At 40.6% G+C, this 27,534-nt stretch overlaps 1 protein-coding gene across 15 annotated transcripts in view; it reads right to left on the bottom strand.

Annotated features, from left to right (window-relative positions):
• The window catches only part of brd3b (bromodomain containing 3b), a 30,495-nt gene extending 3,971 nt beyond the window's left edge, over nt 1–26,524 (bottom strand). Inside the window, exons 1-10 of one of the 15 annotated variants that reach the window (XR_008388970.1) lie at nt 20,380–20,863; nt 18,939–19,279; nt 18,697–18,834; nt 17,096–17,240; nt 16,133–16,311; nt 8,475–8,846; nt 8,157–8,285; nt 7,888–8,076; nt 854–1,086; nt 197–653 (exon numbers count right to left, since the gene is read on the bottom strand). Coding sequence is in view for 14 of the 15 variants with exons in the window: in XM_053653963.1 (XP_053509938.1) it covers nt 364–653; nt 854–1,086; nt 7,888–8,076; nt 8,157–8,285; nt 8,475–8,846; nt 16,133–16,311; nt 17,096–17,240; nt 18,697–18,834; nt 18,939–19,139 (1,876 nt within the window). In the remaining variant the exon portion in view is untranslated. The other 14 variants (XM_053653963.1, XM_053653969.1, XM_053653967.1 and 11 more) reach the window with 14 other exon arrangements.
• Between the last annotated feature and the right edge of the window lie 1,010 nt (nt 26,525–27,534).

The following is a 27,534-nucleotide window of genomic DNA, read 5'->3' as shown; positions in this document are numbered from 1 at the left end:
TAATAAGATTTGTCCACCCCTGAAAATAATAGGCCACATACAAATACAAAATAACACTAATTAGTGGCATAATGTCTTATTCAAAAATGTTCCAAGCTTTCAGGAAGAATCACTGATGACTTAAATGTAATTTCTTTTGATAGGTTCATATACAGGCACAGTATTAATCTGAGTAAGGAGTGGAGAGGTGATCTACCAATCATGCAAGACAGCCGAGAAAGGCAGTGCTCCCATCACAGATAGAAGTATCACAGGCAAATTCAGCATTCAGAGCAGGTCAGCAGAGAAAGAGACAAACCCCTGTAAGAAAACACACACACATACACACACACACACACACACACACACACACACTGGACTTACGTAAAGGTTTGCGCTGTTTCTTCTGTAAACAGGACTTGACGTAGCGCTCGAGCTCACGCAGTGTCGATGGCTTGAGTGTCTCAAAGTCGATCTCAATCTCGTCTGGGTTGGAGTCACGCAGCGATGGCTCGCGGGATTGGATAATGTGCACCACACGGCCCAGCTTCTCACCGGGCAGCCGGTTGATGTCTAGGCTAAGCTGCCTCTTTTCATCGTACGACATGGGAAGCGCTTCCTCCTCGTCCGACTCGTAATTCGCCCCACTGGGTTTGGCGCTTTTTTTCGGTTGCCTGTGGAAGAGTTTGACAGCAGTTAATGACAAAGAGAAAATACACATTGGGTAAACACAGATTTATGGGATTTAAAAAAAACCCTAAAGAAGCAAGGAAAGTATCAAATAAAAATGGTTAGTAATGGTTTAAAAAAAATCCCCCAACACCTTGAGATTTATTGTAATATTTCCAACTAATCTTGTGACACATGGTTGTACCTGGTAGTAGACGTGCTGTTGGGTTTCCTGGTTGAACTCTTCTTCGGCTGGCTCGGCTTGTTCTGCTGCGAGGACTTGGGCTTCTTCTCTTCCTCCACCTTGGCCTTAGTTTTGTCTTTGTCCTTCTCTTTGTCTTTCTTCTTCTTCTCCTTTTCCTTCTTTTCTTTCTTCTTCTTTGGTTTGCTGACAGGGCCCTGTGACAGAGCGGCCAGCTGTTCGTGAACAGCCTTTAGCTGGGGAGAGAAGGGGAATGGGGACAGACGGTTAGCTGGTTAACAGGTGGACAAACTGCTGCTACAGGATGCAAGAAGGATTTTAGCTATTCAGGGAAATAACTAAGTATTGAATGCCATATATTTCACATTATCATTTGCCCCTTTTATTTAATACTGCAGTTTTCTGCCCTTTCCTCATGAGAAAAATAGTCTAGACAGTTTTAGAACCTTTGTTCCTGATTAAATGTGAAGCTTTTCAAACTTCCCTCAAAAATTTATAACAGTCTTTACCTGAACAGAGATGAACAAATCACTAAACTGGACTGTGTGGACAAGACGACTGTGTCCGAGCAATTTGTTTTCCATTTGTAGTTGTGTTGAACACACAGCTTTAACAAGCAGAGAAACAGAATAAACCCCACTTCCTGCTGACTTTTATAAGACAAGTTTTCAATTTGTATGCATGCACTGGTGTGATGCACCTTGATGCCACTATAGCAAATGCTTCCACATCCCACCTGCTGCACTACACACACCAGCTGGGATGCAATCTGGCGGTCAGTACGACTTTTTTCACTAGCCGGATTAGCGTGCATGGGTGACAGATTTCCGAAACAGGAGCATGCAGGTATGTGGAAACACCGATAAAACCTATAAAGCTACTGATAAAGCTAAGCTAGCTCAACGCATAATCACAAAAGAAATTATCAAGAGAAAATAAGATACACACTGGCCAGACTCAAATATTATCATTGCTTAACGTGTAGAGGGAACACCAAATCTCGTAGCCGGAACTTTTTTTTATTGAGGATTGCAAACATGACGTGCTTCAACAGAAACTTGATCAGGAGAGGATAAGAGCTACGGCTACATACTTGTCCCCTAAGAGGAAATTCATATACTCGTTTATTTCTCTTAAACGGTCACACTAGACCTTCAGCATGTGAAATTTCTTCAGAGATCTCTGTGAATATGGGTGGCAATCGGATACATCAGATGTATATACCATCTGTTCCTGTATGCAGTGACACCACAATCCAGGCAACTTCTCTTTTGAAGTTATGATGTTATATTCTTTTAAAGCTACATTGTATAAAACGGGATGGTGCAACACCGCTATAATCATCACGCCATGAAGTGTCGATCTTCTATTGGTCACATCTCAAGTTATGTGGGTTCGCAGGTCAGAGCTGACCAAACTTGAACTTTGGAACGCGGCGAAATGTGAAACCACTTCGCATGTTCCTGCGTTTCCGGTCTGCAGTATTCGCATGTGTATGTTATACAGTGAATCTGATTGGTCAGGGGATGCGCATTATTTTTTATAACCACATGGCCTTGGACAGTAGTTCTGGCTGTAACATGAATTATAGTATTATTAATTACATTGATGCACTCGTAGAGTCTGGCAAGTTTTTTGTCAGGAGACATTTATGGAAGGACTCTCGAGTGTTGACGCTTTCTAACAGCGGTTAACACGGTGCTGTTAAAGTTCCCAGCATGGGAAAATCTTAAGGACAGATGCGTTTATGCATTCTGGTTCCTTGGTTAACTGACGGGCAGTGTTTTTTTGGGGGGGGTTTGAGAGAGAGATGATGGTGAGGGAATGTTTATCGCAGTTATAATGTAAGTGATAACAGGAACTAACTTGTCTAACGGTGGTTCGACAACACTAAGTCTTAATAAATTAAACAATGTGGTCTTTGGTTGTGGTATACGCAGAATAAACACACTCTCAGGAACCATTCTGGAAAGAGTATGGATATCCAATTGTTGAAGTAGGCCTGATGTCACGAGGTGGTTTCACTTTAGATTACAAGACAGTATCTATTTACGGTCTAGGGCAAGGAAATAGACAAAGGTTCTTTTTGCCACAAATGTCTTGGTGTTCATTCAAAGATTGGATCCACTTCATGTTAATAGGTTTAACACTGCTTCTTGACAACCTGTCCATCATCTGTACGAGGCCACTGAAACTGAATGGAACAACAGACGTATACAGCACTACATAATGCTAAATATGTAATTGGCCAGGTCATTCTCAATATAATCAATGTAATATAATAGTATGAGTATTATTATACTCATATTACCAATAATTATGCACAGCTTTCTGTTTTACACGTGAATTCACTGAAGTAAACCTGGAATCATCATCTATTCAATTCAGAGTACTTACTGTACAAACTTCTGTAAAATTGGAAGTACAAAAAATGGCAATACTATCAATAAGTACCAGAATTAACTCTGAATTACTAAATATTATACCACAACATTGTTGATTCTGATCGGCTGACAGACGTTCTAATCATTCTAATGTTATAATATAAACTTCAGACTAAAACTAAAACTTTACTTACGGGTTGCACAATTAATTGAATATTGATCTCTGTTACAATTTTGACTGCCCCCGATTACATGAACGATAATGACGTTCAAAGTTTGTCCTCCGCTCATAGAAAATTTCACTGCAATCCAAAAGCCTATGTGAAAATCCTATTGGGTTTTTGTCGAGGGAACCAGTGTGATGCTAACTTCCGGGTTCCGGTACAAAATGAGGTCATCCCTGCGTCACTCTATTGGGTGATTTGGCTGCGTCTCTCCTCCTGTAAACACTGTTATTGCCTTTTCTGCATAGGCCTGAATTGTTTATTTGATTGCATATCGTTATATTTGATGCGTATTTTCATTTGGTTGATGGCATTTTTATTTTTACTCATCCTATATTTTGGGTACAATTTTATTGATATTTTGCTTCTACGAGATGATGCACTTTAAGTACCAGTCTATGATGCAAAGATTTGTACACTAGCAGGAATGTACTGAATCGTGATCTCAATATTGATCAAAATAATCGTGATTATTGTTTTGGCAATAATCGTGCAGACCTAATATATACACACAAACACATACAGTGCATCCAGAAAGTATTCACAGCGCTTAATTTTTTCCCACATTTTGTTATGCCAGGACCATCCTGGCACGACTAATCAACAGATTAGTATCCAAAATTAAACATAATATGACACTACCGACAGAAATGAATACCGCCAGTATATCACTTCACCTAAAACCCAACAAAGACCCCCTTTACCCTCTACAGTGCATCCGGAAAGTATTCACAGCGCTTCATTTTTTCCCACATTTTGTTATGTTACAGCCTTATTCCAAAATGGATTCAATTCATTATTTTCCTCAAAATTCTACACACAATACCCCATAATGACAACATGAAAGAAGTTTGTTTGAAATCTTTGCAAATTTAAAAAAAATAAAAAACAAAAAAAAAGCACATGTACATAAGTATTCACAGCCTTTGCTCAATACTCTATTGAAGCACCTTTGGCAATAATTTACAGCCTCAAGTCTTTTTGAGTATGATGCTACAAGCTTGGCACACCCATTTTTGGGCAGTTTCTCCCATTCTTCTGTGCAGGACCTCTCAAGCTCCATCAGGTTGGATGGGGAGTGTCGGTGCACAGCCATTTTTAGATCTCTCCAGAGATGTTCAATCAGGTTCAAGTCTGGGCTCTGGCTGGGCCACTCAAGGACATTCACAGAGTTGTCCTGTAGCCACTCCTTTGTTATCTTGGCTGTGTGCTTAGGGTCATTGTCCTGTTGGAAGATGAACCCTCGTCCCAGTTCCTGTCGCTGAAAAACATCCCCACAGCATGATGCTGCCACCACCATGCTTCACTGTAGGGATGGTATTGGCCAGGTGATGAGTGGTGCCTGGTTTCCTCCAGACATGACGCTTGACGTTCAGGCCAAAGAGTTCAATCTTTGTCTTGGTCTGAGAGTCCATCAGGTGCCTTTTGGCAAGCTCCAGGCAGGCCGTCATATGCCTTTTACTGAGGAGTGGCTTCCGTCTGGCCACTCTACCATACAGGCCTGATTGGTGGAGCGCTGCAGAGATGGTTGTTCTTCTGGAAGGTTCTCCTCTCTCCACAGATACACACTGGAGCTCTGTCAGAGTGACCATCGGGTTTTTGGTCACCTCCCTGACTAAGGCCCTTCTCCCCCGATCGCTCAGTTTGGCTGGGTGGCCAGCTCTAGGAAGCGTCCTGGTGGGTCCAAACTTCTTCCATTTACGGATGATGGAGGCCACTGTGCTCATTGGGACCTTCAATGCTGCAGAAATGTTTCTGTACCCTTCCCCAGATCTGTGCCTCGATACAATCCTGTCTCGGAGGTCTCCAGACAATTCCTTGGACGTCATGGCTTGGTTTGTGCTCTGACACCCATAGTTAACCGTGGGACCTTATATAGACAGGTGTGTGCCTTTCCAAATCATGTCCAATCAACTGAATTTACCACAGGTGGACTCCAATCAAGTTGTAGAAACATCTGAAGGATGATCAGTGGAAACAGGATGCACCTGAGCTCAATTTTGAGTGTCATGGCAAAGGCTGTGAATACTTATGTACATGTGCTTTTTTTGTTTTTTATTTGTAATAAATTTGCAAAGATTTCAAACAAACTCCTTTCACGTTGTGATTATGGGGTATTGTTTGTAGAATTTTGAGGAAAATAATGAATTTAATCCATTTTGGAATAAGGCTGTAACATAACAAAATGTGGAAAAAGTGAAGCACTGTGAATACTTTCTGGATGCACTGTACATACACACATACATACACGTAGTCAGGGGATTGGGATGGCCATGGCAGGACCTTGATTTTGTGGTCAATAAACCATTTTTGTGTTGATTCTGATGTATGTTTTGGATCATTAAACAACAGACAATTTTTAACAGCCTTCTTTGCTCATATTTACCAGGGGTGCCAATATTAGTGGAGGGCACTGTGTATGTGTATAATATAAATATATATATATATATATATATATATATATATATATATATATATATATATATATATATATATATTTATTTATTTATTTATTTTACACACAGCGCCCTCCATATGGAAAAGTACCTCATGCCCATGGTTAAATATGGTGGAGGCTCTTTAATGTTTTGAGGCTGTTTTTCTGCCAGAGGACCTGGACATTTTGTTAGGACACATGGCATCATGGACTTGATCAAATATCAACACATATTAAATGAAAACCTGACTGCCTCTGCCAGAAAGCTTCAAATGGGCCGTGGTTGGATCTTCCAGAAGGACAGTGATCCAAGACGTACACCAAATCAACACAAATAGTTTACTGACCACAAAATCAAGGTCCTGCCATGACCATCCCAGGCCCCTGACTTGAAACCCATAGAAAACCTGTGTGGTGAACTGAAGAGGAGAGTCCACCAGCTTGGACCTCGAAGTGTGAAGGATCTGGAGAGATTCTGTATGGAGGAATGGTCTCAGATCCCTTGCCATGTATTCTCCAACCTCATCAGGTATTATAGACGACTCAGAGCTGTTATCTTGGCAAAGGGAGGTAGCACAAAGTATTGACTAAAAGGGTGCCAATAATTGTTGCACACCTATATTTAACAAAGATTTTTTTTTTTGGAAAAACCTGTTTTGTTTAAATTGTTTGATATCCATGAGAGCAGAGTATTTTTCTGAATCTTTTTAACAAAATATCAAAAGATTAAACAATAAAGAATTTTACACAGCCTCCTTTGTTCATATTTACCAAGGGTGCCAATATTAGTGGAGGGCACTGTAAACAAGATATCCCTTAGCAAACAACAACAACTAAAAACCTCAACCTAAAATGTGAATCATAAAACCCTTGAAAGTTAAAAGAAAAAAATGTGGAAGCAAAAAACAACAGAAATCTAGCGGGTCCAGGACCTGTGATTGACATTGACTCTCCCCAGGAAAACATCAATCAACAGACATCAGGGCAGAACAGGAGTTAGAGCTAAAAGCCAAGCTGAGTAGAAAAGCAGGAAAAAGACCACCTACCTCTATTTAAGGTGTCTAAACCTCTACTGCTCACTTAACCAGACACTAACCAAAACAAAAGGGTCAGTGGGGAGGTAGAGAACAGGTTGAGAAAACACCTGAAATTCACCTGGAACCTGTTGTTAGGTATGTGAGGCTCCGTAGTGAATCGCTGGTTAAAAAATAAATAAATAAATAAATAAATAATAATAAAGAAAAAAAAAGAGCCAAGCTGTCATACAAGAGTGCAAGAGCATTCAGTAAAATATTCTTTCACGGACTGAAATATTCATCATTGACTGACAAGATACAGATCTTAGACATGGAACCAAAGCACAGTGGGTCTTAGAGAACACCGCTATCACACCCCAGTTACTTAACAAAGCAAAAGAAGGTTGTAAAGACCACCTTGGTTAGGAAGAGGATGTCAGTATCGCATATCTGCCAATACAAAGAACTCAAATACGAAAAAAAATATATACACTCGATATATTCAGCCATGTCATGTTAAATGTTTGTGGCTTTAAAAACATTTTCCTTCTATGACTCTCAAGGAAAATGTGAGGTTTATAAATACATCATCATGTCCAGAAAATAAACACTACACTCAAATGGCAAGACACCCATGCAGCACCAGCTCCTTTCGACTGTACGACACTGCTCAGACGGTCAGGGGTTTCAGCTTGAGCACTTCCAAGCTGCCACTGTTGGGCCTTCAAGCTCTGACCATAACTTCCTTGCAAGCTGGGATATGCGAATTTCACTATAAATGTATGTGACAGATACTATTCTATTGTACAGAAGATAATGTACCCTGAGAATGATATTTTAAGCTCTTGAAAGTTACCCCAATGCATAAAAATAAATGAAGCAGTTTGACCAGTGGTTCAGGGAGGTAGTATATAAACCCTTCCCTCCTGCTCTGCTCTTGGTGGTGAGTAGTGCCACCCACCTGCAGCTCACTCACCTGTTCCTGCAGCTCTGCCAGGCGGGTGGCTCGTTCCTCCTCCGAGTCAGAGCTGGAGCTGGACGAGTCGGCACTGCTCTCACTACTCTCTGTGCTCTTACTTACTACTGCCGTGGCAGACGTGCCTCCAGGGGATGAGGGCTCAGCCGGCTCGTCTGGCATCTTAGCAAAACGCATCTCGAACACGTCCTACCGGGGGAGCAGAGCGAGGGTTAGACAGAGAGCGCTGAGGACGTATGAGGAAATCTTTACAGTTCATTACTTTTTACCTGAAGTTTCCTTGCCATGGCAACAACCTCGTGATCAGGCGGATTATATTTATAGCAATTTGAGAACATTAACCGGACATCTGCTGCAAAGCTCTGGGCGTCTTGGTACTCTCTGCTGTCCATTTTTTTCTGGAAAAAAACAGCACAGGGTGTCATTTGTCACAAATTGCCTGCTAATAATTATTACTGTTAAAACTATAGAAGAAAATTAACTCATTACATTCAGCGGCTCTAATTTATATGCAATATATTTGGGATTTACGAGTTTGTTTTTTAAAGAAAAAACAAACAGGAGAGATCAGAGTCTAAGTGCCATACTTTGACTGTACTGAGGTCCATAGGCTGCTTGATGATTTCATGGTAGTCATGCAGCTCTAGTGCTTCAGCATCCACAGGTTTATAGAAGGGCCAGGCGTAGGCGGCATGCTTCTTGGACAGCATCTCTTTTAGGATGGTGTCGCAATATTTGAGGTGGTCGCTCAGTTTGCTCTTCTTGCTCCCCTGCTGCAGGAGTTCACCGTCATCCAGGTCCTTCTTTGGAGGTTTGATGGGTCGGCCGGTGCTCTCGCGTCTGGAGATCACCTTGCTGTGTTTGGAGTCCAGCAGTGGAGTGGGAGACTCGCCTCTGCTGGCCGTGATGGCGCAGGTGGTGGGCGTGGTAGTGTCCGCTTTCCGCTTTACCCCCTTCTTCTGGAAGCAAACAAAATAAATGGTAGGGATGGGCAGTTCAGACAACACTGCTAACATTTTAAAAGAATTATTCACAAATACTCCAGCAACAGTCTACAGTGATGAGGCAATAACACTGATGCAGATTTTACCTAAAGCAAGCTACCATGGCTTCTGAGCCATTCTTGGCTGGGTAAAAGAGGATAACATGAAATTGCAAAAAGTAATAAAGATATTTTTCTGTCCACCATCATGACAATCTATTTTAAATTAGTGATAATGAGTTTTTATCACATATACATATGCACAGTGAAATTCTTTTCTTCATGTCAGGAAGCTGGTGTCAGAGCACAGGGTAAGCCATGATACTGTGCCCCTGGAGCAGAGAGGATTAACCCTCTTACCCCGTATGGCCGAAAAACCGGCTTGCCCATCTTTGATCTATTCCCGTAAGGACGATATACCGGCTTGGTCGTCTATGCCAAATCCCCGTAAGGCCGATATAGAGGATTTACAGTGTAAACGTTATCCCCGTAAGGCCGGTGTACCGGCATTACTCTGCTATGATTCCTTACTTATTTAATTATTATTTTTTGACCCGGAAGATGACGTCACGACGTGATTACATTATTACGCCGGCATTACGATGAAGCTGATCCAAGTGTGAATATTGGTGTAATAGTAGAAGTGAACTAAAAATGCCAAAGCGAAAGCTAATCATGTTCCAGCTAAAGTTACACCTACAGTGAACATCGGTACATCTAAAACAGTGAAAAAAAAAGAAAACTTACACAGTTACACAGGCGAGAGCGAGGATTCTAGATAGTGACAGCAGTGAAAGCTCAGGCAATGTTGAAACCGAAACCGAAACTGATAGAGACGCAAACTCTCCTGATTCAGACCCTGATCCGTCTTCATCTTCAGCATCAACCAGTGCGACTGACACTGCAGGGGTCTGGAGTCATAACGGGACCATTTCTGTGCATTCGTGAAAACAGTACCTGCTGGTCTGATTATCACCAGAAACTTGACTTTTGGCACTAAAATGCATTTATTTATTTATTATTTACTTGAATTTATTCAAAGGCATTGACCACGCTGATGGTCGTATGGTACTTCTAAATGGAAGGATTTTAGCGAGCATTTTTTTTGTAATTTCTCTAGTTAAGAATTGTGCTCCAAGTTTAGTAAAAACACTGAACTGCTTCATTTTCAAAGTAATATTACACAAATACATTATCATAAGTTGTTTCAAGGCCTAAAAATGTTAAAATTAAAATGTTGATTTTGGCCCAGGAACTCAGGGTTGGCGTGCTGTTTCTCTGGGGAATATAGGGTTAAGGGACATAATACTGTGGGAACTTAGGGGTAAGAGGGCCTTGCTCAAGGGCCCAACAGTGGCAGCTTGGCAGTGCTGGGGCTTGAATCCCCGACCTTCTGATCAGAAACCCATAGCCTTAACCGCCAAGCCACTACTGCCCCAAAATGAAAATTCAGGACGCACTTGGCGGCTCTAATAATATTGCAATTCAACGATAACTGTCGGCTAGATCAAGAGTGAAATTTGAGCACCAAGCACTGAGGGGCGGGGCGTGACGGCCAGGGGCGTAACTTGGTCTGGATATCCGGGGCTAGCCGCGAATATTTTTTCTTTAGCCCTGAATAATTAACAACTCAGAGCGGTTTATCACTGCGTAACTAAACTTCAGTAAAAGAAGATGGCAGTGAACAGAGTGTTGTATTATATCTTTAGTGAACGGAGGCAAGTCCAATCAGACAGGTTTTACAGGAACATATGTGGAAATACTTGTGTCTTATTGGCTGACGGGTCTCAGTTCTGGCAAACGCTAGCTCAGTGTCAGAGTGAGGGAAAATGAATATTCCACGTTTTTAACAAGTAAACAGGTTGAAACAGAAACATCCCCTGATGCTGAGCCAGTAAAACAAGGTGTGTAAACGTCTATAGGAGTTCCAGTTTACGTGAACATGATATGAGCAGAGCAAAAGGAAAGATAATGTACTTCACATGGCACTGTAGCAGCTAAAGCCATACAATTATAGCTTAGTTGTGCCTCCCCATAGCTAGCAACACCAAACTAGCCTAGTCTCAGGCTAGAAGCAAACACGTTTTATATTTTATCGGTCTGGTAGTCCTGCAAACATCAATAACACCCGAGGCTAGTTTTTTAAATAAATCTAACTTTTTCTCTGTTTATGTCATACATTGACAGATAAGTTACCACAGCTTCCATAAAACAAAAAACTTACTACTTTCAGGCTACAAGCTGAGCTGATAATGCTGAGCTGGACAACTGACATATTTTTGTGTCTACTGATATAATTACAGATGAGCTAGACAGGTTAGAGGAGAAAGAGAGAACAGTAGATAGAGGTGGATGAGAGACAGAAGGCGGCAATAAAATAGACAGTAAAGATGAGGGAGACCAGAAAAGAGGGCAGCTAATATCCCAAGAGGCAACAAGAAACATCCCAACTGAATTCATTAATTTGGGGACTGCAGATACAGGGTCAAGGCGAGTAAAACATCACTGCTTTCCATTCAGCATGTTTGGCTAGCAAAAAAGATCATTCCAACCCAGCTGGTTTGATATATGTGAGTGGCTGGAATATATTATAACTGCCAAAGCAGCAAGTGCAGATTATATGGCAAATCAAAACAAGCAAGGGATCAAAAGGATGCACTCTCCAGCACAGGTTACACAAACTGGAAGACAACATTAGATTCTTTTAGGGAGCATGAAAAATCCAACATGCACAAGGCCACAGTGATGAAGAGCTTTAAAGCCACAGGTCCACGGGGACATCACGGAGCAGCTACAAGCTGCAAACATCAGCGACACTGTGAATCGTAGGGAGTATCTCAGACGTATAGAATCAGTGACAGCCTTTCTTGGGAAACAGGGGATTGCTTTTCGAGGTCACAATGAAACACTAGACAGTGAGAATAAAGGGAATTTTTATGGAATGCATGCAGCTTCATAAGCAATTTGATCTTTTCCTTCAAACATACAAACCACCATCATAACCTACCTCTCAGCATTGTCCCAGAATGAAATGATTCAAAGCACCTCTAATGTTATAACTTCAAGAATCATTTCTGAGACTAAAGAGGCAAAAATGTACTCGATTTTGATGGATGAAGCAAGGGATCTTGCATTGTGTGTGTGATATGCTAGCCCACAGTGCTTGCCTAAAGAGAAAATCCTTGGATTTCCCCAACTTGAGGCCTTTGGTGCTAGCTCCATCACTGACACCATGGAGAAACAACTTGAGAAATATGGAATAAGACAACTTGCATGCTTTGCTCAATCCTACGATGGTTATAGTTATGTTATGAGTGGGGCAGTGCGAGGTGTGTAAGCTCGATTCAGACAAAAGCATCCAGAGGCACTATACATCCATTGCTATGCCCATGAGCTTAATCTTGTCCTTTGCTTCACTTGCAAAGACATCCCAGAGGCATGCGACTTCTTTGATCTCCTGGAGTGTCTTTACTCTTTCTTTTCCACCATCATAAATTACAAACCTTAAAGAAGCAACTAGCGGTAGGGGACAGAGAACTTGTCCAGCTATCAAAGATTCGCTGGGCATGCCAGACCGAGTCTGTAAATGCCACTCTACAAAACCTCCCTGCTTTGATCCAAACCTTAAGGAGCATCTCAGCACCTCTAGCTAAGGGAATGGAAAGCAAGCTTAGCAGATTCAGTACCATCTACATGCTTGTCATGTTTCAGACACTGCTCTCAGTAACTCAGGGCCTGCACAGATACCTACAGCGAGAAATACTTGATTTGGCACTGGATTTGAAGATAAAACAGCAGTTCAGAGTACACTCAAAAGTTACCGGAATGATGAGAAAGCACTTGAAATATATGAGAAGATCAAGGCCCTCTGTGAAGATCTTGATATTCATGCTACTGGGACACAGAGGAAGTGAAAAAACATGGAGTATGTAGTCAACACTACATAGTATATTACATGTTATCAAGAGATAATCTGAGCAGGAAAGTCTTCTTTCCAGTTCTTGATAGAATGCTAGAGGAGCTTGAAAATAGGTTTTCTGAAGTTAGGGGAAACAATTATGATGGGCATACATGCATGTCACCCTGCCTCAGAGCAGTTCCTGAATGAAAAGGCATTCAAACATCTTGCTGAACATTACAGCATCCATCTACAGCCTGAAGAGATTACTGTCGCAAAGCACTTCCTTCACAGGAAGGAAAAAAAAAGAAAAAAAAGAAGACATTGTTCCCAGCGAGTGTCTTTTCCTTTTGGATGGTGATATGTTCCCCTCCCTTATGGCCATCTTTCAAACTCCTTTGATCATCCCAGTCACCGGCTGCAGTTGTGAAAGGTCTTTCATTGCCCTGCGCTGACTGCACACATGGCTGCGAAATACAGTGGGTCAGGACAGGTTAAGTAACTTGGCTATAATGTCAATTGAGAAGGAGATGTTGGCTGATGTGGACCATGGGGAGGTCATTGACAGATTTGCAAGACAGTTAAGCCCAGCACTTCCACCTTCAAAGCACCAGGAAGAAAAGTATGGACAGTAAAGAGATTCAGTTTCATTATGTCACCACGCCTTCCTTCCCTTGAACCTCTAATTCATGCCCTCACATATGCAGTTACACACTAAGCACACATTCAATATCTTATCCCCATATAACAAAAATTAAACACCTACTCCGCATTCATTTCCAATCAATATGGAATAGCCTATATAGCCTACTTTTATGGCTTGGAAATTAGACTATTTATCAAACTTTCATTGGCAATTTAGTAAAATAATTATAGTATCAGCTACCACACTGTTGGGTTTTGTTTTATAACTTTACTTTTCCATAGCCTACTATTTGTCATAGTCTTCTCATAACATATGATAGACATATGCACTCCATGTTTTTTTAAGTCAGAATCACAACCTGGAAACCACTAGAAGGACCTGTTGCTGTAAATATTTGGATGTAATTAGTTCGCAGACAATGGGCTTCCCTCACTTAAGCTAAAAATTGTAAGAATCCCTGATTATTGATCATTTTGATAATTATAAAAATGTGTCTGTTTTACTGGCAAACTTACTAATTAACTTACTATTAAATCACTCGGATTTAAAGACTTCCTTGCAAGCACTGTTTATTAGCTTCAGAGAACACAGGTGTATTTCTTTCTAATTGCAAATAAATTCAGTCATTTCATTTAATTTTAACCTTATGTCTGTTTCCCTTCTCATATTGCAGCCTGGGCAAGTTGGTTTGTAACAATACTGAAGTGGGCTGAAAGTAACCAGATAATATCATTTTTAAAAGATAGAATTCTGTCAGTCGGTCATTCATTTTATATTTTCTCATGTTTTACTACCTGTACCATTGGTGGGACTTATGGTTCCCTATCAAGTGGGTCTATCAGCAATGATTTTGCAACCACATTATGAAAGTTTACTCAGTCACTTTAAGTAGTTAGCCGTTTTCAACTCTCATTCGTTAAATTGCCATTGTATTATGGGTTTTGAGGATTTTCCCCTCGTGTAGCCTTAGTAATAATGGTAATAGGTATCTGATATGATGCTGGGTGAGACATTCGAGTGGCTGGATTATTCATGTGCAGATTATATGGTAAATCAAATCCAAACTATTCCTTCCTTCTCCAATTTTCACATTTTTAAAGCAATTAGCCCTCACATGCAAGAAAAAAAATAATGGAAACAGTCTATTTAGAAGTACATTTTTAAATATTTTGTGATGGAGAAGAACCTGGGCTCAGCCCCAGATGATTAACAGCCCAGCTAATGCTCTGGTGGCAGCATACATTTTCAGCTCATATTTTTGGCCAAAATCCGGAAATGGCATTTTTGGCTGAAAATTTTCGGCGCCCGACATTTCCCTGCATCCCGGTTTTAAATGTCATGTTTAAATTTCACCACTGCCACTACTGTATTTATAGTTGTCCTGCGAGTTTCGTGTCGTCCAATGCTGTCCTCAAACTGGTGGCTATAGCGCTATAGCAGCCATCACACATTTACTTAATCTTAATCCAAAATTTAGATCTGATTCAAAGAACTGTCATCAGCTCTCTCTGGTCACAATGGCACTAAATCATACGGTACATTATGCGTTCAAAGAATTTCTTTTTTTATGTGCAGTTTTTGTCTACGACACCAAAACCAGGCCTTAAATCATACCGTGTAAAGCTAGCTCAAGTATTGGTTTACTTAGTCTGGTATTTAACTCTAAACTTTTATGACAGAACTTGTGATGTAGAACCACAGTGAATGTCGGGACACAAGTACTTGATACTGAATCTCACATCAAACAAAACAGCAATGTGTTTAGTTATAACAGCTACATCAATCCCAGCAGCGAGTTTAGTCTACAGCAGGACTGGATGTTAATCGTCTCTCCAATCACAGCTGGACATGTCAACATGCTTATATTAAACAACGTTGCTTTAGATTAACAGGACCACATGGTATGTTCAGCAACATGATGGTAAAGCTACAATGCTTTTTCTGTGGAGCTTGTTCTGTCAAATTTATATACTGAACCAGACATATTCCATATACTGTAGGGCTGGGCGATATGACAACATAATCACATCACGATACTTGAGGACGTTTGTACGATACACAATGTGCATCACGATATATAATTTAGCTAGCAAACTGTCTGCAAAACAGTAGTACATTTTGAGAAACTTGAGTGAATGGCTGAAAATGTAAGCAAGTTGAGATGTAACTGATGAGATTTGGTTTTTTTTTTTTTTAGTTTGGATTTGTTAAGAGGGGTTTAATGCACTGTGATGTCACTCTTGCACTGAAACATAGCTGTTAAAATATCTCAAACCAAACCAGTGCAATGTTATTTATAGCACAAATCAGAAAAAAACAGCCAAGAGATAAGTTGTATTTAATTTCTTTGTAGATGACATGCTATCATTTACAGCCATTAACTACATCATGACAATGAAGAGGGTAACAACAGCTTTACAAACTTAATGTTTTACCTACTGCTTTGACAAATTGAAAATCCATTCTTTTCCAAAAACTTTTTCTGAATTTCCATACTTGCCAGACCTTACCCAGAACCCTAAACAATATTCCTTATTAATAACAATATGCAAACATTCCTCAATATGAAAATAACACAGCCTGTTAGAAGAAACAATGACAAATGCAGACGGCAGTTTATCTGGTTACAAAAAAAAACAAACCCTTTTCTATTTGAATGCATGACAAATAGATCAGACAACTGCTGCTGGAGAAAAACTTTCGTACAGGGAAGTCTTACTTTGACGACAGGCTGTGCACTCGGGATCATGGGTGCAGCCGGTGGAACGGCCTGGACGTTGGAGGTGATGGTTGGTACAGGTGTCGCTGCGATTACAGGAGTTTGAGGCGGCTGTGGAGGAGAGCTCGGACATGACGAGGATGGGGAGGTCGAGGACAGTGCCGAAGCTTGCTGAGTTTCTGTCAGAGAGATGGTCAGAAGGTGAATTCAAGGTGGCACACTTAACTTTTATCTATTTTGTCAGCTTTAATGGTAAACTCCATATTTTGGAATGCTAGGTAGTTTTTGTTCAGTCCATTAGGAAGTTTGCCAATTAAAATAAAATACCAGGCTATTATGATCTCACTGGTGCCAGTCTGAATTCATTCATATCGTCAACATTGTGCATGGCTCATCACTGACTGAATGCCAATTGCATTTGTAATGTGACCATGTACATCAGGGCTATTCGACTACAATTTATGAAGTTCCCTTGCTTTAAAAGGTCCGGATAAGCAACTAACGTGACTGAATGATGACAATGCCTGCCTTTTAATACGTGACCAATAATTAGTTTATGACTATAAATAAGATGTATAAACATGTGGTTGTTTTATTTTGTAGCGGTGCTATACTTTACCACTTTTATCTCCCACCACGGACTCAGCAGACAAGACGTGCTTTTTAAATTCGATGCGGGGAGTATAAACACTTCTGTCCATTCTGTTTTTGTCACATTTTTTTAAACCAGCCATGCCATCACTTCACTAAGCAGACAAGAGATGGTAAATAAAATGAAAATGTATGAATGTATGAAATGTGGGTTATTCTCAGTGGCAACTTAATGAGTCCACTAGATGGGTATAGAAGGCATTATTTTACATTCGGGCAGGTTTCAGATTCATCCAATGCTTAAAAGCTAAACTTAATTTTCCACAAGTCAGCCTTGTATGAACTATTTCTCCATTCTGAGTACAGGTTTACCTGCAGCAGGGGCAGCACCAGGCTTGCGTGCCTTGCCTTTCGGAGGTGGTGGCAGCAGTTCCACCTCCTCCTGGGGCATCTGTGCTACCTTCTGGAGGAAAATTTTTTCCAAGGCTTGAGCCATGAGTACAATATCATCTGTAGGCTGAATCAAAAAGAAGAAATATTTTATAAGAACACACAAATAGCAGTGCAACAATTCCTATCTAACATTTACAGTCATGTGAAAAAATAAGTACACCCCATGGAAATTGTTTTTTGACATATTTGGACAAGCAAACATTTGTTCCTCTTTGAAACAGTGCCTACTAGGTGATGCACTATCAAAAGGACACGTAAAACTGACATTTTGTTGTAATTTTCACAATTTTTTTCACAATTTTCACAATTAACAATAAACAGATCAGTCACATGGAAAAAGTAAGTACACTCCTACATTTAATCACACCTTCAAATCCATAAAATTAGAATCAGGTGTTCAGGATTGGGTACCAGTGATTAGAACCTGATTATGGAGTGCAGGTGGAACCGGTCTTATTTATACCCCTATCATATGTAGTGTCTGGTCTTCCCTTTGTTATCTGTCATCCCAGAAAATTCATCCCAAGAGCAGACCGTCTGCTGCAAAAATAAAGTCTTCAAGAACCCCAAAATTTCACCACAGGATCTGCTAGTAAGTCTTGCAACTGTTGGTGTCCAAGTACATGCTTCTACAATGAGAAAGAGATTGCACAAATATAACCTGCACGGGAGGCATGCCAGGAAAAAGTCTTTGCAACACTGTAGTCAAAAATAGAGTTGTTTGGTGCAGACCAAAGACAGCTTTTTATGAGAAGCCCCTCATACCAACCGCAAAGCACAGTGGTGGAAATGTTATGGTTTGGGGTTGCTTCACTGCCTCAGGGACTGGACAGCTTGCATTCATTGGTTCAACTATGAATTCTGCATCATATCAAAGAGTGCTTGGAGATAACGTGAGGCCATCTGTCCAAAAGTTGAAGGTGAATCAAAAGTGGACCTTTTAACAGGATAATGATCCTAAGCACACTAGCAAATCCACCAAGGAATGACTCAGAAAGAATTAATGGAGGGTTATGGAATGGTCTAGTCAAAGCCTGGATTTGAATCCCATCGAAATGTTGCGGGGGGGGGGGGGGGTTGAAACGGGCAGAACATGCAAGAAAACCCTCAAACATCTTGCAACTGAAAGAATATTACGTGGAAGAGAATAAAAAAATTCCAGCAAGTCTGGTGGACAATTATACAAAACGCCTATAAGAAGTTATTTCTGCTAAAAGGAGCAATACTAGCTTCCGAGGCCAAGGGTGTACTTACTTTTTCCGCAGAAGAATATCGCATCTATTGATATTTCTGTTGAATAAATGATGAAAAAGCTCATTTTCCATGTGGTTTTGTTCAAGTACATCAACTTCATTAATAGGCCCTGTTTCAAAGATGATCAAATGTTTGCTTGTCCAAATATGTCAAAAAAGACAACAATTTCCATGGGGTGTATTTATTTTTTTCCACACGACTGTAGTGATGCAGATGGAACATGTTTTAATAAGACAGAAATTATGAAAGGGCCATGTTCTCTTTACCTTGTTATATATATAACAGTTTGTGAACATAGTGTTGAAATCCTGCATGCATTCACCAGCTGTCCAGTAGTAATTATTCTCAAGTCTCTTCTTGATAGTCCCCATGTCCATTGGGTTCTTGATGACTTTATGATAGTCCTTTACAATAAGACATGTTTATAATGATTACAGTAGCAGAGAACAAAGTATCTGAACAACAAACAAAAAAAGTTAAGGCATAACAGTGTATAGATCTTACGTACTGGAAGATTTAATTTGATGGCGTCCACAGGTGTGTAAAAAGGCCACGCAAACTGATGCCTCCACAGTGTCTTCACCACAACGTTCTGCATGTACTGGAGTTGGTTGGTTTTTCGGCCAGGCTTGCTGGGGTTCGTCACTTCAGGTGGAGGGGGGTTGACTACAGGGGGAGCAGCCTGGCTGGGAGATGTGACCGCCGACATTATGGACAGCGGAGAGGCGAATGTGGCTTGACTGAGGTTGGGTCTGGATGTATTTCTCTAGTGATTACAGAGTTCCTCTTTCTTCTCCTTACTCCCTCCTCGACACACACATCCCATCTCAATACCTGAGTGTCAGCACTCTGCAGGAAAATATTGAGAAACCTGTTTGATTCAATGTTAGTTTTAAGTCAAACACTAGTGCATGAATAGCACAGCATGGACTTAAATCATGGAAAAACTAAATAACAGCAAGAGTTTTAGTTGTCTCATTGAGATTAAGACATTTCCATTTTAATTTCTAGTAAAACTGCGTTACATAAAGTTCTAAACAAGGGGAGAAACGCAGCATGCATTCGTCCTTTAGAAAAATACAAACACTATTTAGGCATCAACAAATGACGACACTCATTATCCTACTGAAAATACTGAAAAGAACACCTCAGTAATTTGAACACTTCTTGACAATTTAGCCCCAAAGTGTGATCTGATTCAACAATCTAACGTATCAAAGGGATCATTCAAGTGTTCCACTGATTGAAATCGTTCAGAAATGTTAACACACCTCTTGAGATCTTTATTTGGTCAGTTAATCACAAGCACTTAAAAAGTGAAAAACGGGACTGTTATTAGCTTACTGTGAATAAAAACCAGCTCGTCAACATTAGCTAACGCTAGTTAGCATATCGCGCGCTTGCGGGAGTCTCTGAAACGGTTTTTACCCTGGGAAATTTCATCAAACCAAAATATTCCGACTAGAAGCCGACACGGCGAGCTGTATCGTCTCGGTATAACTTTCTTTAAAAGATGGCGGGCATGGTAAAGCTGTGCATCGAGGCTGCCTCGAAGCTAACGCTAGCTCACTGTAGCTAACAGCTCCTCCATGTCTGCTCACGGCCATAACCATTGTGTGCACGCCGTGCGATGAGCTAGCCGGTTAGCTGGCTGATTTGAATCACACCAAGCTTCTGCCTTGGTCACACTGTACGCCCAAAAAGAGACACCAAACGCAGGAAGACGTGAAAACCTCTAAGCCGGTGTTAAATCTGACCAAAGAGCGATGAAGAGGGAGTAAAAAGCCCGCTTTGTTATATTGTTGCACAGCGCTGTGCATCAGAGGCAATCTGTGTGTAGCTACATTCAGCCGTGTGTTCCCGAAAAACAATCAATATGCACCCTCAAAGCGGAAAATCCACTCCAATCCAAAGACATTCACCGTAAACACGTATTTACACTTTATTACTTTCACTCCAAGCAGCTCCGGTAGCGTTTCCGTGCAGATTTTCCGGTAGCTTTTTATTGCATCGAAGCGGCATAATACACGGCTGACTCGACTCTGTAGTTTGTGTGTGTGTGTGTGTGTGTGTGTGTGTGTGTGTGTGTGTGTGTGTGTGTTTGCCCGCCCATGCGCACTAGCGCACAGTATTGTGGTCCATATTGTGCTGATGAACTGCTGGCCTTTAGCCTGCATGGCGTTTATACACAGAGCTGTTTTCCTACTGCCACAATCTCACACTCACTCAATCTCTCTCTCTCTCTCTCTCTCACACACACACACACACTCACTCACTCACTCACTCACTCAGGTGCTCGGCCTTACGTTCAACTGCTTATCACATTTTATTGAAATAATTCCTAAACCCATAAACCGTGTCTGATACCGTTGCTAGTGTTATTCCCAACCCCTGATAAGTAAACATTAATACTATTAATAAATAGACACCGTAGATTTACTATCGCCTAATCGACGCTACTTGGTACAGGATTATTTCGGATCGCCTGTGTTGTGCGCATGCGCCTCTGAAAACGCCGTGTCTAGGGCTCGATTACAAACGGCTTTGTTTTGCATAAATAGGGCACTACATACGGTTTGGAAGTCGTCATTACATACCCTACGCAGTCAATATAGAGAGAGAGAGTAGGGACTAAATTGTAATTCAGCCATTTTTAAAAGTGAATTGTTCATGTTTTGCTTAAAAGTTCAGCCGTTTCCCCCCAGCATTAAGTGTTGTTTCCAACCCCCTCCCCAATAAACAGCTTAAAGGTGTCCATAATGTAAACAAGAAAATTCATTTTTTAAAAATAATTTTATTCTCGGTCACCTTTAAATACAGATTTAAGAATATTTGAAACAAGTGTAGCTGTGGTTGCCAGTGGTAAGCTAATGTTGTTAGCTGTGCTAGCGGTGCACACCTAGCAGCTCAGTTTACTTGGTTAGTGATCTTAAGATCGCTGTGGTGATGTTTAAGTGCTTGTGATCTGTTATAGCATGTTCAGATGTGTCAAAATGCAGACTGAGCTGCTTTATATTATCACGCCCATATCGCACACAAACACACACACTACTCGCGAATGAAGGAAGTTTACTGTTATTAGACTGGACTAAAACACACGTCGACTGTTTTTCTAGTAAGGGCTAATAAAGATTATTTTCCTACAACTGTCGATCGTCCCTGAAGAGCCCCTTGTATTGTTAAATACATATAAGGAGGTGCCTTTATGTTTCTTGTTGCTGAACATTGGCTGTATGACTTGCATTTGTTTCCTGCAACCTGTTTAATGAACTGTAGTCATGGCAACAAAAGAGAAGAAACCAGACACTGAAACAAATAAAACACATTCATCATCAGCACCAACTACCAAGCTACAGGAACTGTAAAATATCCTCCAGAGCTCAATCACTTCATTCTCAAATACATTACAGTCTCAATATATTTGTGATGGCTTGGGAAATCTCTACACATGATCAAATTCTGATGTAAAAAAAATAAATGTGTGTATATATATATATATATATATATATATATATATATATATATATATATATATATGTGTGTGTGTGTGTGTGTGTGTGTGTGTGTGTCTAGCATAGTTTGGCTACATACCTAACCCTGTTCAGTGAACTCCGGTTAACTACCAGGGCAGTGTCTCAATATCTGGGTACCTTCTTGTGCACATGTCACAGCGCGTTGTGACCATAGAGTTTGGTGAGGAAGGAAGACATAACGACAGCCTCAAACAAAACCAAGTTGAACGTCACACTTTAGAATTTTGGTTTAGCCTACTATCTAGTAAATTTTTTGAGTAACCCCTTAATATGCAGTTGAGAGTTGAAGAAATCATCCAGAATACAGTCTAGCAGCTCATTTTGAGTGGTTTTATACATAGCTTTGTTCTGTGTTTAAGATAATATCATTAACCTGGGTTGACTGGTTTCAGCAAATTTTCCAGCCAAACTACATCTCAAAAACCACACAAAAGACCTTAAACTAACTCGAAAAAATGGAGCATTGAAAAAGGGAGACATTATTTTTTTCAGCTTCTCTCAGCATGTGAAATACTTGTAATGACATTACTGCATAATCCCCTTTTCCCTCTTCCATCTTCCAAAATATCTTGCAATAGAATTGGTTCACCACTCCAAGCCCACTATTTGTATTTACACTTTGCTTGTTTGTGAAAATGTATTAAATTTAATTCCAGTTATTTGCTGGCACCATAACACTTCAATTCTGGTTAGGAAGGTGCAAAGGGTGGTGAAACCCAACACATCATTGGTGCTTAACTACCAGCCACTGAACATCTTCACAACAGTAGATGTCTGAGTAGAGCAGGCAACATCTTCAGGGACTCATCCCATCCTAATCACAAACTGTTTAGCCTCCTTCTATCCAGGAGGAGATAGAGGAACATTCACAACAGAACCAGCAGGTTCAGGGCCAGCTTCTTCCCCACAACCATTACCCTGTTGAACTCTGCTGAAAAAATGGGTGGGTTTAAACAAGAGGAACCATGTTCTAAGTAGTTCAACACATCTAGATGTGAATATGAGGAAATGAAAGCTGAAATTCTGATTTGTCATCTCACATTCATCTTTTGAATCAAACACAAATGTCTTTAATGTATAGCGAAAACAACAGAATTGACCTTGCTCTTCCAATACTTTCAGAGGGGACCCACTCTGTTGAACTGCTGTATAAACAATGTACATATATCTTACATATATTTATTAATATACTGTATATGCCATTCATATTGCTCTACTCAACAGCTACTGCACATATTCATTGCCCATAACCTTGTTATTTATTTATTTATTTACTGTATATATATATTTATATATTCAACCAGCACTGTTTACACTTCTGGTAGATGATAAACTGCATTTCATTGCTGAGTAACTGTGTGGTGCAATGACAAATAAAGTTCTATCTATCTATCTATCTATTGTATGTTGATCATTTAAGATCTTGAGAGGTGCATGGCAATGCCCAGGTAGCTGCAGCGCAGACCCCCTGAATGGCACGAGAATTAAATATTCCTTATGAAGTGGCCCATCACGATACTACTGTGCTTCTAGGCTGTGGTGATGACCCTGTAGCCAAACACTCTGCTTAAACAGATAGCATGCCATATGAACAGCTGGTTTTAGTAACAATTAGCTGTAGCTTAGTCAGCAGAATCCACATCTGATGCAGACGCCGCTAAAAAAAGTGTTTTTAACGACAAAAATCATCATGGCAACCCTTGTAATTCAACGGCTCCTTCATAGGACCTGGAACCAATCTGTTGATAGTGTTCAGATAACCAATTACATACTCGTGTATTTAGGACTCACAGGAGGCTGAATGAATTGTGGGAATCTAGCCAATAAGCCAGGTTGTTGCCATTCAAGGGTGCCATCTGGCTGATCCATTCAGTTGCACTGACTTTTGATTGATGCCTGTATTCCTCCTTAGAAGGCTCATTTTGGCCATAGGACTCTGGTATAGCTTTTGCAGGTTTGATTATGTGTCCATCAGTGCGGACTGTGCCAACCACACCTGCCATCCATCTCACAGAGAGGTCAATGGCTGTAGAAGGAAACGATTGCACCAATGCAAGCAGCTACAGTTAATTGTCTGTGCGTATGCGACGGAAAGCCATAATCTCGACCGTCACATCTCACCCAGATGCAGTACAGTGTTTTGGCCTTGTGTACTTGAACATAGCATTTTTTTAGCCACCAGTGCTGTGAGTGATAGTGGCTAGCAGACAGCCAGACCAAGCATGTTAGCATGTGCCACAAGCTCATGTGCATCACAGCAGAGAGCTCTCCACCTAGTTCCAATATTGAGACATAGACTGTTGGAAGCCTGACAAAGGCATCTGTGGCTAGTAAAGGCTAAATGCTGTTCACTCTCAGATAATGCTGAAAGAGAAGTTACATATCATGGCTCACCTGTCAGTTCACAGTCACCTATGAAATGTCCCACATGGCTATTGACATAGTGTGTTTTGATAACATCCAGACTGAAGACTGTCAATGGTCTATGAAGTGCTCTAAAATCTCCTGGTAGACGTTGCATTGACTCTCTACTTGAGAAAACACAGTGGACCAACACCAGCAGATGACATGGCACCCCAAATCATCACTGACTGTGGAAACTGCACACAGGACTTCAGGCAACTTGGATTCTGTGCCTCTCCACTCTTCCTCCAGACTCTGGGACCTTGATTTCCAAATGAAATGCAAAATTTACTTTCATCTTCCCCATGATTGTGGTTGTGTGTACTGAGCCAGACTGAGAGATTAAAGGCTCAGGAAACCTTTGCAGGTGTTTTGAGTTAATTAGCTGATTTGAGCTCTTCTCAGGTTGACATTTCTGTATTATAAATTCTTTATTCTAATATTTTGAGCTACTGGATGTTTGATTTCCATGAGCTGTAAGCCGTAATCATCAAGATTAAAACAAACAAAGGCTTGAAATATTTCACTTTATGTGTAATGAATCTATAATAGATGAAAGTTCCACTTTTTGAATTAAATTAATTCAAAAATGAACTTTTCCATGATATTCTAATTTTTTGTGTCACACCTGTATACGCGGCAAAAAAAAATTAAACGTCCCTTTTTCATATTTTAAAGTTAGTTTTGTAAAATCCAAATAAGCTTTACAGATCTTTATTGGAAAGGGTATAAACAATGTTTTTCATGCTTGTTAAAGGAACCATAAACAATTATTGCACATGCACCTGTGGAACAGTCCTTAAGACACGAACAGTTTACAGGCGATAGGCGATTAAGGTCACAGATACAATAATTTAGGACACTAAAGAGACCTTTCTACTGACTCTGAAAAACCATGAGAAGCAAGATGCCTAGGGTTCCTGCTCACCTGCGTGAACATGCCATAGACCTGCTGCAGGGAGGCATGAGGACTGCAGATGTGGCCAGAGCAATAAACTGCAATGTCTGTAATGTAAGATGCCTAAGACAGCTGATCATCCTTGCAGTGGAAAATTACATGTAACCATGTGTCCCCCCAGACGTGATGGAGAACTTATAGATGCCTTGGTGGAAGAGTGGAGGAACATCTCACAGCAAGAACTGACCAATCTGGTGCAGTCCATGAGGATGAGATGCACTGTAGTACTTAAAGCAGCTGGTGGCCACCACATACTGACTGTGACTTTTGATATTGACCCCCCCCTTTATTCACCGACTCATTTCTGTTCATCAAATGTCTGCGAAACTTGTTCAGTTTAAGTCTCAGTTGTTGAATGTATTTATGTTAATACAAATATTTAAACATTTTAAGAAATTTGCTGGAAATATTGTTCAAGCAGTTAAATGTGAGAGGATATTTCTTTTTAGGGATGCACCGAAATGAAAATTCTTGGCCGAAGCCGAAACCGAATATAACGAAAAACTTGGCCGAAAGCCGAAGACCGAACACGTTTTTTTCGCATTTTTTCCATTTATTTTGCCATTTTTTCACCATTGCATAAATTAAATAGTCAAAATGTGCTTTTTACTGTTTTGTCTTGATTTTCAAAGAAAAAAAATCAATTACAAAAACTACAAATTCAAAATATTTATTTAACACTGAACATTTTTTTTATTCCAGCAGACATAGGCTACCAACAAGGCACAATATAACTTTAAATAAATAAATTAGTAAAATAAAAATATTTTTATGTGGTCATCTTTGAGCCCCCCTTGAATAGCCTATGTTAGGCCTATAACTGACTGCTGAAAGAATGTAACACTCTGTAGCCTACAACTAAAAGTGCGTTAAAAAGTGCACTGACAAGAGTGCAAAAAATGGTTATATACGGCTGATTATATTGGGGATATATACCGCTCGCGTCCCTGTACACCTCGCGGAGTATTATAGTAGATATAGGATTTGTCTGCCTGCCCTTAAATAAATACGTCTTTACCTGTTTCCGTACTCTACTCCCTTACATCTCGCGAAGTGACAGAAACAAAACAAACGCACAGTAAACATCCGAAGGGCACGTAGCTCGTGCACGTAGCTCGTGCACGCGCGCGCCCCCTCATCGAGGTCGTGACATTTGCGCGTCTCACTCTGGTTGCTAGGCTATTTGGTCGCGTCATCAAACACGTCATTGTTCGGTCAAATTTATTTGGCCTTTTCACTTATTAATTAATTTCGGTTGCCGAACATTCGGTGCATCCCTAATATATATATATATATGTATATATATATGTATATATATATATATATATATATATATATATATATATATATATATATATATATATCACGATTGGAGTCAGAGACAGATGTAAGTGAGGATTAGGTTTAATAAAAATACAAACAAAACACAAAACAGTATCTATAGATACTTGTGGCAAAAACACTGTGGTTTATGTTTATTCTTAGCCTAAGACCATAAACACAGCAACAGAAACAATGGCAACGAAAGACAAATGCAAGACAAGGAGTGCAATGCAAACTGTGAATCAGGTGCAGGTGGTCATGTGACAGTGATGCAGTGGTGCAGTGGCTGCTGGTAACTGTGGTCCAGAGTTCGTCCCGGCATATCCATGACAGAGCGACGGAACGACATTCTCAGTGGAGTAGGAAAGCAGAGCGACGTCCAGAGAGAAGCCTGGAGTAGTGACGTCCAAGGCAGAGCAGGGAGGCAAAGCGGAGCTCTCGGCCGAAACCGGAGACGGAGCATTGTCCTCAGCTGAATGGGGAGACTGAGTGGCGTCCTCAGCTTAACAGGAATGTTGAGCGGCGTCCTCAGTTGAGCAGAGACGCTGAGCAACGTTCTCCGTTGACTTAGCAGGCTAAGTGAGATCTGCAGTAGGGGAGGGAGGGTGGTGAAAGATCTTGCGCAGAAAGATCTTCTGAGGCCCTGATCAAAGATTCTCTCCCCTCTGGTGTCAACCTCATGGACTCCAGGATTCTCTCTTGAGTGGAGAAAAAATCTGATGCATGGTCTTGCGTGGTGGTCTTGGTCTTTCGATGCATGGTCTCTATGGTCTTGCGTTCTGTCACGATTGGAGGTGGAGACAGATGCAAGTGCAGATTAAGTTTAATAAATATAGAAAACAGTATCTATAGAATAACGAAAAACCGTAAACACAGCGCACACACTC

The sequence above is a fragment of the Ictalurus furcatus genome, chromosome 22 (genome assembly GCF_023375685.1).
Source record: "Ictalurus furcatus strain D&B chromosome 22, Billie_1.0, whole genome shotgun sequence".
Taxonomy (NCBI): Eukaryota; Metazoa; Chordata; class Actinopteri; order Siluriformes; family Ictaluridae; genus Ictalurus; species Ictalurus furcatus.
Note: the sequence above shows the minus strand (reverse complement) of the source record. Positions and strands in the feature narration are given on the sequence as shown.